The sequence below is a fragment of the Buceros rhinoceros genome, unplaced genomic scaffold (assembly GCF_000710305.1).
Source record: "Buceros rhinoceros silvestris isolate BGI_N320 unplaced genomic scaffold, ASM71030v1 scaffold23447, whole genome shotgun sequence".
In the NCBI taxonomy this organism is placed as follows: Eukaryota; Metazoa; Chordata; class Aves; order Bucerotiformes; family Bucerotidae; genus Buceros; species Buceros rhinoceros.
In genome coordinates this window covers 50,058-62,520 of record NW_010420792.1, presented here as the reverse complement: position 1 = coordinate 62,520, position 12,463 = coordinate 50,058, and the positions used below count along the sequence as shown (strand labels likewise).

Below are 12,463 nucleotides of genomic sequence, written 5' to 3'. Positions count from 1 at the left end.
CCTGGAGATTCAGCCCAGGCGCTGCCTCTCGGTCCTGCTGCCAGTTTACTCCAGCAGCTCTAAATCACGTGCCGCACGGTTACCACCCAGTGTGGTTTTTCCCCAGGAGTCAGTTATTCCGAGTCACAACTAACGCTACGTTTCTGCCGGCCTGTGCAACTGGGCACTACTCCGTACCGAGGAGCAGGGGACGGGGTGTTGTCCCACGTGCTCCTTGAGGAAGGCCATGAATTTAGAGCGCTTGCAAAATCTGGCAGTTCGGTTTCAAAGGGAAACGGCGCAGGTTCCTTTGGTCCTTCCCTTCCTCAGTCAGTACCAGCCATTACAGGGGAAATTCTGACGACTTTGGGTTTTTTTGGGGGGGGCGGTGAATGTGTTCAGGGAGGCAATTAGCTGTCTGAAGCACGAGAGCTTAACTGCATCATTTCCTAGTAACTAGGAGAGGGGAAGAGCACACCGTTACTGTCCCATCAGAGCTCTGACAGCCCCCAGGCAGGCAAAATAAAGCACAGAAATGGTGAGTTAGCAAATTCTGAGCAGCAAGCATGTTCCTAAGAGGGGGGGGCGGTGAATGTGTTCAGGGAGGCAATTAGCTGTCTGAAGCACGAGAGCTTAACTGCATCATTTCCTAGTAACTAGGAGAGGGGAAGAGCACACCGTTACTGTCCCATCAGAGCTCTGACAGCCCCCAGGCAGGCAAAATAAAGCACAGAAATGGTGAGTTAGCAAATTCTGAGCAGCAAGCATGTTCCTAAGAGCAGCAAATACTCACTCAGCAGACTTCCAGAAGTGCCCTGGGTGGGAGAGCCGACGATTCAGCTTTGGCAGTTTTTCAAGCATATCCATGAGGACAGTGAAGCTCGGTCTCTCGCTGAGATCAAATGACCAGCACGCCGAGAGAATTTCCTGCAAAGAGTATTTGTAGCTCATTATCTCCACTTAGTTGGCAGGTCAGCTGTGGTTTGCGTGAGCCCAGACACAGACACTGTTTAGCGGAGGTCTTGGACATTCTTACAAGCAGAAGCCTCCTGCGTACCGGTGGGTGGGTGGATGCACGTCTGCTTCTGTGTGACGTTACGGGCAGAGGCTTCATATCTAATCTGGTGCCCCATCTGCTCTGTTCTCTCTCCTGACCTTTATCTTTAGAGTTTTGATACAAGTGCAATAAATCTCCTCTTTAAGCAGCTCCCTCTTTTCCTGATAAATAGCTCTGTAGGATTCCCGCAACCGAGGTACTTACGTTGACTTCTTTCCCCAAACTAACAGTCGTGAGGACTTGTTTCACTCCTTCGCCACTTCCAATCTGCCAGATGAGCGCCTCCGCGGGCTGGCTCTTGAATGGCCATTCTCTTGCTTGCAGCTCATACCACACAGTCCTGCAACAGCAACAGGCAAATCAAGCCTTTGCCTGCTCGTAAGAAAAAGACACAAACCCCTGACGCTGTTCCCGTTTCTTCAGATAAGCTCTGGAAGGTGTATAAGGCTGTGCAGCAAATCCACCCCCCAACTCCCGCCCGTATCTTTTATAGCAGATGAGCAAAACGCATCCCAGGTAGGATGCTGAGTCAGTGAGGACCACTGGCTCCTTCAGCAAGCTCCTGTGGCACTCCCGGGTGTTCCTCTCTTACCCAAAGGCATAGATATCTGCAGCTTTGGAGAACGGCAGCTTGTCTTCATCCTTCCCAGGGGCCATCTCACGAACAATCTCAGGGGCCAGGTAGCACAACCAGTCGTGCGGCAGCTTCAATTCATTCTCTCTCCTGAGTTCAAAAGGAAGAGGCAGGACTGAAACACGACTGCTTTGACCGGGCGGCAGCATAGGGACCATGTCTGTGCTTCACCTAAGGCCTTGACTTTACTGACTCAAATGTTTTCGCTGACATTTCCTCTCTGATTTTCTCACCCTACTAAAAAATGCACCGGTGTTAGCCTGACTGTCCAGCTCACTCCTGGGCTTAAAATGTTTTTTTGTTCTGTGTTCTGAGTCTTACTCCACACATAACTTCCTAGCCAGGTAAACTGTCCAAAGAACTCTGCTAATAAAACCCAAAATAAAACAAAGAGAAAATGTGCTATTCCAGAAGCGTGTAAAGCAATCAACACTCCCCACCCGTACAGTGTAACACAGCAAGACAGTTCTCTACTTGATCGTTACTTGTCATTCCAGAAACGGACCGAACACCGACCCTCCACTCACCTTCCTTCCTGAACCACACCCGAAATTCCGAATAATCCGAAGTCAGTGATCACAACTTTCCCATTGTCATAGAAAACGTTCTTGGATTTCAGATCCTTGTGTACGATCCCCTTTGCGTGAAGATACCCCATGCCCTGGGAAGGAGATGCAGAGACGTGAACTCCTTTTAGCGCTGACAAACCTCTGGCTCTGGGCATGCTTCGCTTTCCAGCACATTCACTCTCATTACTGCAGCAGAAACGACTAACAGTAACTGGGGACTTGTGCAGGAAGGGTGCGGAGGGAGCCTGCAGGGGAGCAGAGCTGTGCACCGCAGCGCTGCTGGAGGGGACTCTAGCTGAAGCAGTAAGTGCCTCCAGACTTCACAGTTGTGAAGAAGTCGGTATGTGTAAGAAGAGAGAACAACTGACACGAGTTTGCTCACCACATTCACAGGATATTTCTGCCAGCAAAGAAAACAGCAGCTTTAGAAATGCTTCTTCAGTTGGGAAATACTGAAGGCAAGCACAGAAAATTCTGTGCAAACCTGGGAGAAAAGGCCCCCCACTTCGCAATGCAGCAACTTTGCTGCGGTTACAGGTGAAGAGAAGAGACCAGGCAGAAAAGCTGACCTGAATTCCTCTCTTCGTTGTTGCCTTTATCTGGAGTCTCCCTCCTCAGCCCCTTAGGGGAGGTCTCCCTTAGCATAACTACTCTTACCTTAATGATCTCCTGTGCTATCTGCCGGGTTTTGTTAATATCCAGGGAGATCTTGGGGTCCCTTACGAAGGAGTGAAGCGTTCTTCCTTTGCAGAAGCTACAGGAAAGAGAACAACAACCCTTAGAAAGGTCTGTAAAATATGGGAGGGCAGTTCAGATGTCACGGTGGGAGTTCAGTCGGGTTTCTTATCCCGCTGGCAGAAGCCCAGCCCTCTTCCGCTGCTGAGAAACACCGTTTTGAGATCGTCAAGGACCCAGTTACATCTGTGTGGGCGATGTAAGGGAGACCTGCTGTCACAAGGGCTTGCAACAAATCCTTATGCATTTCTTCAGAGACTCCGTGGCTCTGAAGTCCAGTTTGCAAGGTCTGAGCACCAGCTTCTGCTGCTGGTGCTCCTGGTCACTTGGCAGGAGACTCCAGCTGGGGCTGGCAGTTAGCAGTGGCTGAGAACCCCCTCACCGGACCGTACGAACGATGTGCCATGGCCCGACTGAAACTCAGCCTGCAGAGGTACAGCCCCAGAAGCTGTTACTTGGGGCTAAATGAGCCGCATCTCCACTAAACACTGAAAATGGGAGAGGGGAGAAAAACAGTGACATTTTTGCCTCATCAGCCCTGTCCCTCAGAGGAACAGAAATAAAGAGATAATGTTGCATTAGCAGCCCCACACATTGGTTTGTTGTCACTGTGCTGAACTGGAACCATCTGGAAGTAGAGAGCAGAGGAACAGCCTGTTCTAGATTCTTTTTTTCACCAGCTTTTTCAATTCTATTATTTAAAAATTAAAAAATTTTAAAGAAAAGTAAAAAAAAATTTGTATTTTCCCTGAAGGAGACAACCCTAGTACCTGAAACTGAGCAACGGACTGCATTCATGTCTGCCTCCTCCTGACTGCAGCGAGACATTTATTTTTTATAGGTAAGAAAATATATTTTATATCCGTCTAACATGTATATATTAAAGCTAAGGCTCAGGTGCAGTCTCCTTACCTGGTAATGATTGCTAAATGAGGAGGGTTCATGCACGCGCCCATGAAAAGTACCACGTTCTCATGCCGGGTCTGTCTGTAGTTCATCACCTCCTTTTTAAAGAGCTTGAGATGATCCTGATTGTTGCCGTCGATCTCCAAGAGCCTGATGGCCACTTCCCCGTGCCACTTTCCCTTGTACACCTTCCCCCACCGTCCTTGGCCAATGGGATCCCCCAGCTCAATCTGCTCGAAGGGGATGTCCCACTCTTGCAGGTAGACACTGGTCTGGCTAGGTTTGCGATAAATCATCCCTTGCAAGCGCGGCCGTCTGTTTGGCAAATCTTCCACCTCATCCTCATCATCTTCAGGTTCCGATTTGTTAGTCTCTGGTTCTTCCACCTGTTCACAAAAAGGGGAGGGAAACACGCTGAGAGTCCCCTCTGAGGGGCGGAAACAGCAACGGCTGCTTTGAGACAGCTGCTGGGGGCCGGATGTTCACATTTGACTCCAGCTCCCGAAATACACCTCACGAGACAAAGTCACCTCAGAAGGCCACAAAAAGGCAAACACCTTCTGTATGTCAGCGCATGCAGAAAGGCTTTATCCCATCTCACAGAGCAAAGTCTGTAGAAGCAGCACTAACATCTATGCTCCCAGCATCTCTCAGGGTTTGGCCTTCAGTGTGGGGCAAAAGGAAGGGTCAAGAACCTCCCTGTTCTTCAGATACCTGCGGGCAAAGCTTGTTCTGGAATTACTAAAATTCTCCTGCTAGAGAGAAGCGCTCAAAAAATCAGTAAGCTTGATCCCAAATCCAGTAATTTCTGCTGAAGTCATTGATTCTACCTCTATTGCTTTACTCATCCCGACAGAAACCCATTTTGGTGTTGACAGCACAAGCAGAACACGCGCTTAGGCACTACCAAACTCAGCCCTTGTGAACAGGTAGGAAAAGGCTCTCCTACACGAAACGTAAGCCCATGCTCACAGCCTTTGCTTCGCAGGATCCCCCGGCAGCTAATCTGACCGCTGGTAGTACCTACGTGTGCGTTACTTGGAAATTTGAGGTCTGCAGAGCATTTAGACCTCGTAACTCCAGCAGCAGGCCTGCAGCTCGTGCAGTGTGAAAACGGCTGCACCAAAGTGAGCCAGAAATTGAAAAATATCATCTCAGCCCCATCAGAAGAAGTTTTGATTCAAGTCCTTAATTGTTTCAGCCTTGCTACAGAAACCGTGAGCTTTCAGCTGAGATCTCTGCAGCACCAGCAGCTCAGAGGTAAGGCACTGCCAGGCTACACTCGAATCTCAGGGCCGCAACATTTCCACTGCGCTTTCGACAACGGCATTTCTGATTGTACAAAGGGCAAACCAGAAAACCTACCTCTGCTTCACAGTCAACTCCACCTGCGTCTGGCGGTGGGTCAGCGCTGCAAGAGAAGACAGGTTTGCAGTGAAAACAATGTTTGCAATGCTAGAAACACGGGCTGCTCCGTATGCTGCTGGTGGGGCGGAAAGGGGCCAACAGAGACCAGACCTCAACAGCGTTACAGCAGGTTGCGGGAAAATACAATTACTGCTCTGCTGAACAGATGAGGAGTTTCTAAGCTTTCTTTAGCAATGAGGTACAAAGTCTTTGAAGTGATTTTCGGTGACTAAGCGGTAGGAATTGATTTGGCAGTGGCAGGGCTACATTAATACAGCGTCTTCCAGTAACAGATGCTCCCATTCCTACTGCTGAGACACCTACAGCGGCGCAGCACTTGTGAGTGCTGGCAGGGCAGGCCACAATCCTTGACAGGCCCTACAGTTCAGATCCTTACAGAGATGTTCTCACTTCCAGCTAAGCGTGTTGTGTTCTGTTAATCGTAAAACCCCGTAACTTCTGTTTCATCGGACCTTTCTGATGGGGGAAACGCACACGTGACCATAACTAGACATTAAAGGCAGGGAATTCTCACAGTCCCGTCTAAATAAACATCTTATTCAGCTTTATAAAACTGGGAATATCAGTATCACCCCTGCTGACTGGAATTCTCCTGTGAGTTCAGTTTTGGTCCTAACACAGCGCTTTCAGCCTGAGCAGTGAACACTGTGCAAACAGAAGAATTCAGAGCTGTACTTACGTAGTGTCTGCGGCTGTTTCTGGAGGCTGTGCTGTTTGTGCAGGACTGGGAATTTCTAGGAAAGCAGAAATTTGTGACACACATTTTACACATCAATCTCATAGATTGGAAGTTTTATCACTGCAATAGTGATTATTTGCTTCTTATTCAGGAATTAATTATAAAATAAACTCAACCACAGACAATATGATTTTATACTTCCGTTCATGTGCTCATCCCCTCTGGTGCCTACAGGCTGGATCTTGACCAAGCCCAGTCTCATTCCCATTCACCGACTTATCTGTAATGTCTTTCAAGGTCAGTCCTTGTCTGTGAACTCCTCACACACCTTCCAATTGCCTTGGACAACAAGAAGTACTTAAATCCCCACAGAACGAGGATGACTGAATTCATCTACACTGCGGGTCGTGTATTCCAAACGCACCAGTGCCCCAGAAATTCAGCTTGGGCTGCGAATCCTTCCAAAATTCAGATTAAACACTCTGTACTCAGTATCCTACATCATCAACTCTCCCTTTGGAAAGAGACACGCTGTTTCTAAGGGTTCACAAACAGTGACAAACTTGTACATGCGAACCCCCACATGAGCAGTGTCACGCCACGGTTAAATCCCATAGGCAAGAGCCTCGCTCATCAGGGTTTGCTTGACAGTCCTGAAGCGACGGTGCCCGCTGACACTTGGTACAGAACCCTAAAGCCTGAGCAGCCTTTTCAAACAAAGAACACGGCTGTGTGCAGAACCCCACAGCAGAGCCGCTGGTTTACAGGCGAGTATTCAAAGTTTCACCTTAGTATGTAACTCACATCACTACCTCAGGTCAGGAGAGAGAGGCCTGAGGGACACACTGAGAGAAGAGAAAGCTGGAATTGTCTCAGATAGATACGTTTTGGTTTTAAAGCAGAATTACGGCTCTTGGGCAGCATGCAGAAGTTTACAAACAAGGTACTTTTGGGCAGCAGAGCTGGTTAGTAGAATCAAAACACTCAACTCACCTGGGAAGATAAATTGTTGTCTATGCTGAATGTAGTAGGCAGCTTTTTTTTAAATGTATTTTTAAAAAAAGAACAAAAAAAAATTACCAGGAAAAAAAGAAAACCAAACACAAACAAGTTAGAGGATCATCAGTAAGTGCCCCACACGCATTCAATGAATTAGTCCCAGCTCACTGCTGGGAAACAGATTAGTAGATTATCAGCCTGCTTGAGGGTGTGAATTTCAGCACATGCATTTTTGGAAGGCTCTGGCAGATGCCACTTATCAAGGAAAGCTGTGTCACCACTAAGCAAACAGTCTGGGGGGAAAACACCGTGTTCAGGCTTCAAGTGGCAGAAGCAAATGTCGAGAACCTGGGGATGCCATATGCAGGCCCATGGGAGACTGGTGCTTCTGTGCTCTCTCCTGTCTTCAGCTTTTCAGAGATGCACCCAGAGAAGCTGAAGCTCATGAGCGATCTCCGGGCATTTATTTGATTACTGTGATTTGAGCAGTATGCCCTAAGTCAGAGCAGTTGCAGTAGAATCCTTGTACTAAACTGGCTTTGCTTCTGCTCCTTTTGAGTGGGCTAAAATAGCAACTTCCACTCAGATCGGAAGCTTGATACAAAGCACAGCAGTGCTGAAGGCCAGCTGGAGCAGCTATTGGGCAGCATGTGACATCACTTCCAGATCAAAGGGATTACATTTGTCCTCACTCTGTAAATCTTTGCCCTTGTCAGGGATTCTTGCCTCTGTCAACTTTGGGAAAGCCTGTGCATCTGGGTTCTTAATCTGTGAGGTACAGAGGGAAAATTCCTCTCCGCCACAGGCGTATGTCAGTGATTTCGAAATGAGTGTTGACTGTTGGTTATCTTCTGGGAGGGACTGGTAAAGTAGTTCTGTCCTTGCTTTTACATTTTGCTCTGGCAATCAACTTCCTCACGACTGGAAGCCCCTGCTGACCACAGCAGCAGGCGGGGGGCCTTGTACAATAAATGAGAACAGGGAGGAGAAGGGCTATCATTGCTCTTTTTTTTAGTCCTTTTCAAATAAGGAGAAAACAGAAAGATCAAATAATTTAAGAGAGGTGCCAGCATTCCTCAACAATCTGTCTCCTGCAGAGGTATCTTGTTGATAGCACTTAGTAACTTGTAAGAACAGACAATTTTTTTATCAGGCAACAAGATACACCCTCACACCTTGCTTAAGACAGGACCATGCGTTCAGAATCCTACAACCACCTATGGAGCCTTGGTCGGCCTCTGTTGGCACAGCGGCCTTTGGGCTCTCGGCAGAGGTACCTGGGAAGTGGAACCGGCCATCCCTCTGGCCCATGGGAGAGGGGTTTGGGGGAGGTGTGGCACTGGGAGGGTTGGAAGACTGGAAAGGTGCTGGAGAAGATGGTGTGGATGAGGTTGTAGAAGAAGGATTACTGCTAGAGTCCAGATGATTTATTGCTGGTGGGTGCTCCTGCAAGGCAAGGAAAGTCACTCATGAGAAAACAGTAAGAAGAAGAAAGAATTCTTGTCAGTGTTTACTGACCAGAGAAAGGAAAGCTGCCCAGCACAGCACAGCCTCGATCATGGCATTGTTTCATTGCAGCTCCTTGGTGACTTACACAAGACTCACTTCAGTCACCACGTACCTTTTTAGTTAGTGCTTTGGGGAGAGTTCCAAATTGTGGTTCTGTTGGTCTGTCGACTGGATTATTGATATCAGAAGGGACAGACTCTGTTCTTCTTATTTTTGTAACTGAAAAACAGGTTGCAGAACGGAAAGAAAAGCTTTCATCAGATTTTTTGTTCTTGTGATACCACCAGTTGCATTGAAATGCTGAGAATTTGTAGAAAATGACTTACTGGGAAGGAAGGATATTCGACAGGCAGGTGCCTCTTTAGTACATTTGTTGTGACATTTTAATCTGAAAGAGAAATGTTACATGTTAAATAGCAATTTGTTCTTTCCAAAAAGAGGAAGCCTATGCTTAATTTGTAATTCTTATGCTAATCTCAGAGGGAGTTCTGGGATGCTCTGGCTTGAAGCAGCATGTAGTCACTTGAAGACTGCTGCTCTGTGTGTCATTAGGCTAATGACAGCCATATAGGTATCTCAGCATTTGATTAGTTTTTAATACAGTGACCTTCACCGACTCTCACTCCCTCTACAAGATTTGCTCACGATGAGGTAAGAAGCCTGTGGCAGGGAAATAGATCTGGTTCATCCACCAACCTGAAAAGCCAGTTGTGCCAGGGCATCCCTTTGCCACATCGAAACTGGCTGACAAAACGATGCCACTGCTCAGAGTGCACCGTATCAAGAGATACGTGTTACTGGCAAACTTTAATGAAGCAAATGCAAAGTTCTCCTGAAAAATATCATCACTGTGTGCTCACCTGCAGTACTTACACTTCACCCCGAACATCATGCTCTTCTGACAGACTTGGCAAATCTGAGATAACCAAGACTTTGTAGAGAACCTAAGTAGAGACAAGAGGGGGGAAAATTATGTTAACTGGTGTATAAAGGAAAATGAACATTTGTTGGTAGTTACAGACTACAGACACTCGTAGAACAGGGCTGAGAGGTGCTCGGAGGTTTCTCTGACAAGGAGACAGGGTGTGCCTAAACACACATCTCTAGAAGGTCCTCAAAGCTGCAGCTCAGCAATTACAGATCTGAAGGCTCATGCAATCAAAGATACTCACCTGACAGAATAAATACATTTCAAACTGGAATTGAGCTTCACCTCATTCATCAAACAGGTCCCCTCAGCAGCGGCAGCCAGCACACACCCCAAATGCAGATCCAGCCCATGAGCTTGTGCTGCCTACCGGTGCTGGTGCCCCTCCTCAGGTCAGCAGGTTACATTCACCTGAACAGCTCCCTAGGACTGGGACCCAATTTATGGTGGGTGGGTGGTGGCAGGAGTGTTATCCCTTTCACCAGAAAATTAAACAATGGGACGCTCTGGCATGAGAACTGGCTGGCCCAGTTACAGCTTGGATTTGGGAAGGGGGGATGCAGGAAGCTACAAGGGAGGAAAGGGAAATACACGCTCTTTCCACGCAGGGAGGAAGGAGCAGCTTCATTTGTAGCAGTAGAAGTGTTTTAGCAAAGGTACTGTGGCACATGTGGCACGCTCGGTCCTATCACCCCACACCCGACACCGCTAATGCTGGTATGGCAGTCACTAGAAAATCACTGGTCAAGGGCCTTTGTAGAAAGGATTTCTAGTGCACATATTAAAAAGAAACGAAGCTGAAATACATAGTTAAAGCTGAACTGGGCAAATGAGGCACCCAGCCCAGCTTCAAGCCCATCTCAGAGCCGTGACTGCTACAGACGCAGCAGATAGGAGGCTGTCCTGGCTGACCCCTTGGGCTCTGTCCGTGGGGCTCCCCCAGCGCATCGCTCACCTGTGCGTTACAGCTAAGCCAAAGTCTCTTCGTACCGTCTGAGGGGATCCTTGGGAGAGCTCTGATGGAGAAGAAAAGGGTGGTTTAGGGAAGCTTTACTCACAAGCGTGCTTACCAGTCTACACATACACAAAGCGGTTGCTGGCACAGCCAAGGACCATCGGCCATGTCACTGTTAGCAGAAGAGCTGAGATTCGTTTGCCTTCTGCTGTAAAGCTGCCGCCAGATACTGCCCTTTCATTTGTTATACTACATAACTTTCTAAAAACTCTCAAATACTACGATTCTGGCATATTTTCTGAACTAAATCTATAGCCATACTGCAGACCTGACAAAATTTGTACTGCAGGTAAAACACAGCTTCAAGGCTGGACACTGCCAGCGCTGACAAAAAGCCAGTCTCTTTATTTGACCCTAGGTGGCACCAGATTCTTTTTTATCACTATTCCAGTGAACTGTTAAAAGCATCTGTGGTCTTCAGCATCTTAGAACAGGCTGGAATGACTAGTTGCTTCTCCAAGGAATACTGCTTATCCGGTGTGGCTATCCAAATGCACAGCCACCTGAATTAATCACAGCACGGCAGTTCAGATGGCTGTTAACATCACTGAAGAGTCCTGGCGAATATGAACAAGTTTGGAATTGAATGGGTCTTACAGGAGCAGTGTAGATTTTAAAACAGACAACATGACTCTGTGTATAGAAGCACCAAAATTCCTCATTTCTGTTTGAATTTATTCTAATGCTTTTTTTGTTTATTGCATAAATTCTATCGCTCTCCACAGAGAAATGCTCAGATTTCTGCTTGCTTTTCCTTTTCCAATCTTCTTTCTATGCTTTTTCATTTCTGAAAGTAATTTCTGGGATTTTTGTTTTAAAGGGCATTAGACGTAGGTATGGTGCTATAATGTCCTTATTTGGACTTCTAAGGCAGGTGAGACACCTTCCAAGATGCCCCTATCTCTCCACATCAGCTTCTCAGGTTACAGGTTGTGTCTGAGACAGACAGACATGGTCACATCAGGATAGCTGAAACACCGAACGGCCTTGAGACATTACTGGATAAAACACAGCTCCCAGTCCTGTAACCACGGAATCCATGAGCAGATTCAGCAGCAGCAGAGGAAACATTCCACATTTAAGCACATGCTGGAGTGTTTCTCCCGGGTTGAACACAACTGTCTAATTTCATTACAGAGATACAGGGCAATGAATACCCAAGATACTACATGGTTAGACAGGACATTATTTCTACTGCCAAGAGGCACCGACAACAGCTGTCTGAAATCACAGACAAGCGAATGAATACACTCAAACCCCTTGCTTTAACCCTTTAAACATCAGCATTCCTTTTCCTTGATCATCTGAAGAAATACCAGGTACAAAAAAGACCAGGTAAACATCCTGCCGCTCTCCATCCAGTAGGCCAAGCTCCTGTGACAGTCAACAGGAGCTCTGGGACAGAAGGCCCTGGTGAGGACCTCCAGAGGTTGCACAGGGATGATTTACAGACGGTTGACAAGGACAGGTTCTTCTCTCTCAATAATGAAATGAAGACAGCCCTGTAAAAATCTCTTACCGAACCTAGAGAGAAAAAAAAAAATATTGGTTTGTTTAGACATTCATATTTATGTGACAGGATACACATTTTGCTAGAGCAGAAACTCTTTCCTGCAAGGTCTGATGTCAGGTTTACAAACATCTCTGCTTTTGCACAGGCTCCTGAAGTTCCTGCATTGCCAATATTTTCCCACCTACAAATGGCAGTCTTTGCTGGGCAGTGCTCCAGCTCCAGCCCGCGAGGGAAGGGCATGAGAGTGCACCTGATCTGTGGCTTGGAGAGGAGACGTGCTCCAGGGTTGCGCAGCTCGGGCAGCTGGCGGGCTCTGCCGAAATGCCCCAATCACAGGCAGTTCCTGGCAGACTTCAACAGGCCCTAGGTCACAGCAGAACCAGGTTCCTGCCACTGAATTTCCAAACAAAGCTGGGCAGTGGCCACAGATGCTTACTTGCTGTGGTTTGACGTTTACCAATTTGCAGCTTTTAGTATGTGCTTTACGTGTGCCGGCGCTGTGGAAGAGCACT

General features: G+C 47.4%; 1 protein-coding gene across 1 annotated transcript in view; it reads right to left on the bottom strand.

The window, feature by feature from the left end:
• Positions 1 to 768: 768 nt before the first annotated feature.
• Positions 769 to 12,463, bottom strand: part of KSR1 (kinase suppressor of ras 1) — a 23,037-nt gene continuing 11,342 nt past the window's right edge. The window contains exons 4-18 of the mRNA XM_010139437.1: positions 11,958 to 11,962; positions 10,379 to 10,439; positions 9,356 to 9,439; positions 8,822 to 8,883; positions 8,608 to 8,714; positions 8,264 to 8,432; positions 6,981 to 7,022; positions 5,988 to 6,042; positions 5,246 to 5,291; positions 3,887 to 4,266; positions 2,897 to 2,993; positions 2,198 to 2,331; positions 1,629 to 1,760; positions 1,241 to 1,376; positions 769 to 906 (exon numbers count right to left, since the gene is read on the bottom strand). Coding sequence (XP_010137739.1) covers positions 769 to 906; positions 1,241 to 1,376; positions 1,629 to 1,760; positions 2,198 to 2,331; positions 2,897 to 2,993; positions 3,887 to 4,266; positions 5,246 to 5,291; positions 5,988 to 6,042; positions 6,981 to 7,022; positions 8,264 to 8,432; positions 8,608 to 8,714; positions 8,822 to 8,883; positions 9,356 to 9,439; positions 10,379 to 10,439; positions 11,958 to 11,962 — 1,648 coding nt within the window. The remainder of the gene's footprint in view (positions 907 to 1,240; positions 1,377 to 1,628; positions 1,761 to 2,197; positions 2,332 to 2,896; positions 2,994 to 3,886; positions 4,267 to 5,245; positions 5,292 to 5,987; positions 6,043 to 6,980; positions 7,023 to 8,263; positions 8,433 to 8,607; positions 8,715 to 8,821; positions 8,884 to 9,355; positions 9,440 to 10,378; positions 10,440 to 11,957; positions 11,963 to 12,463) is intronic.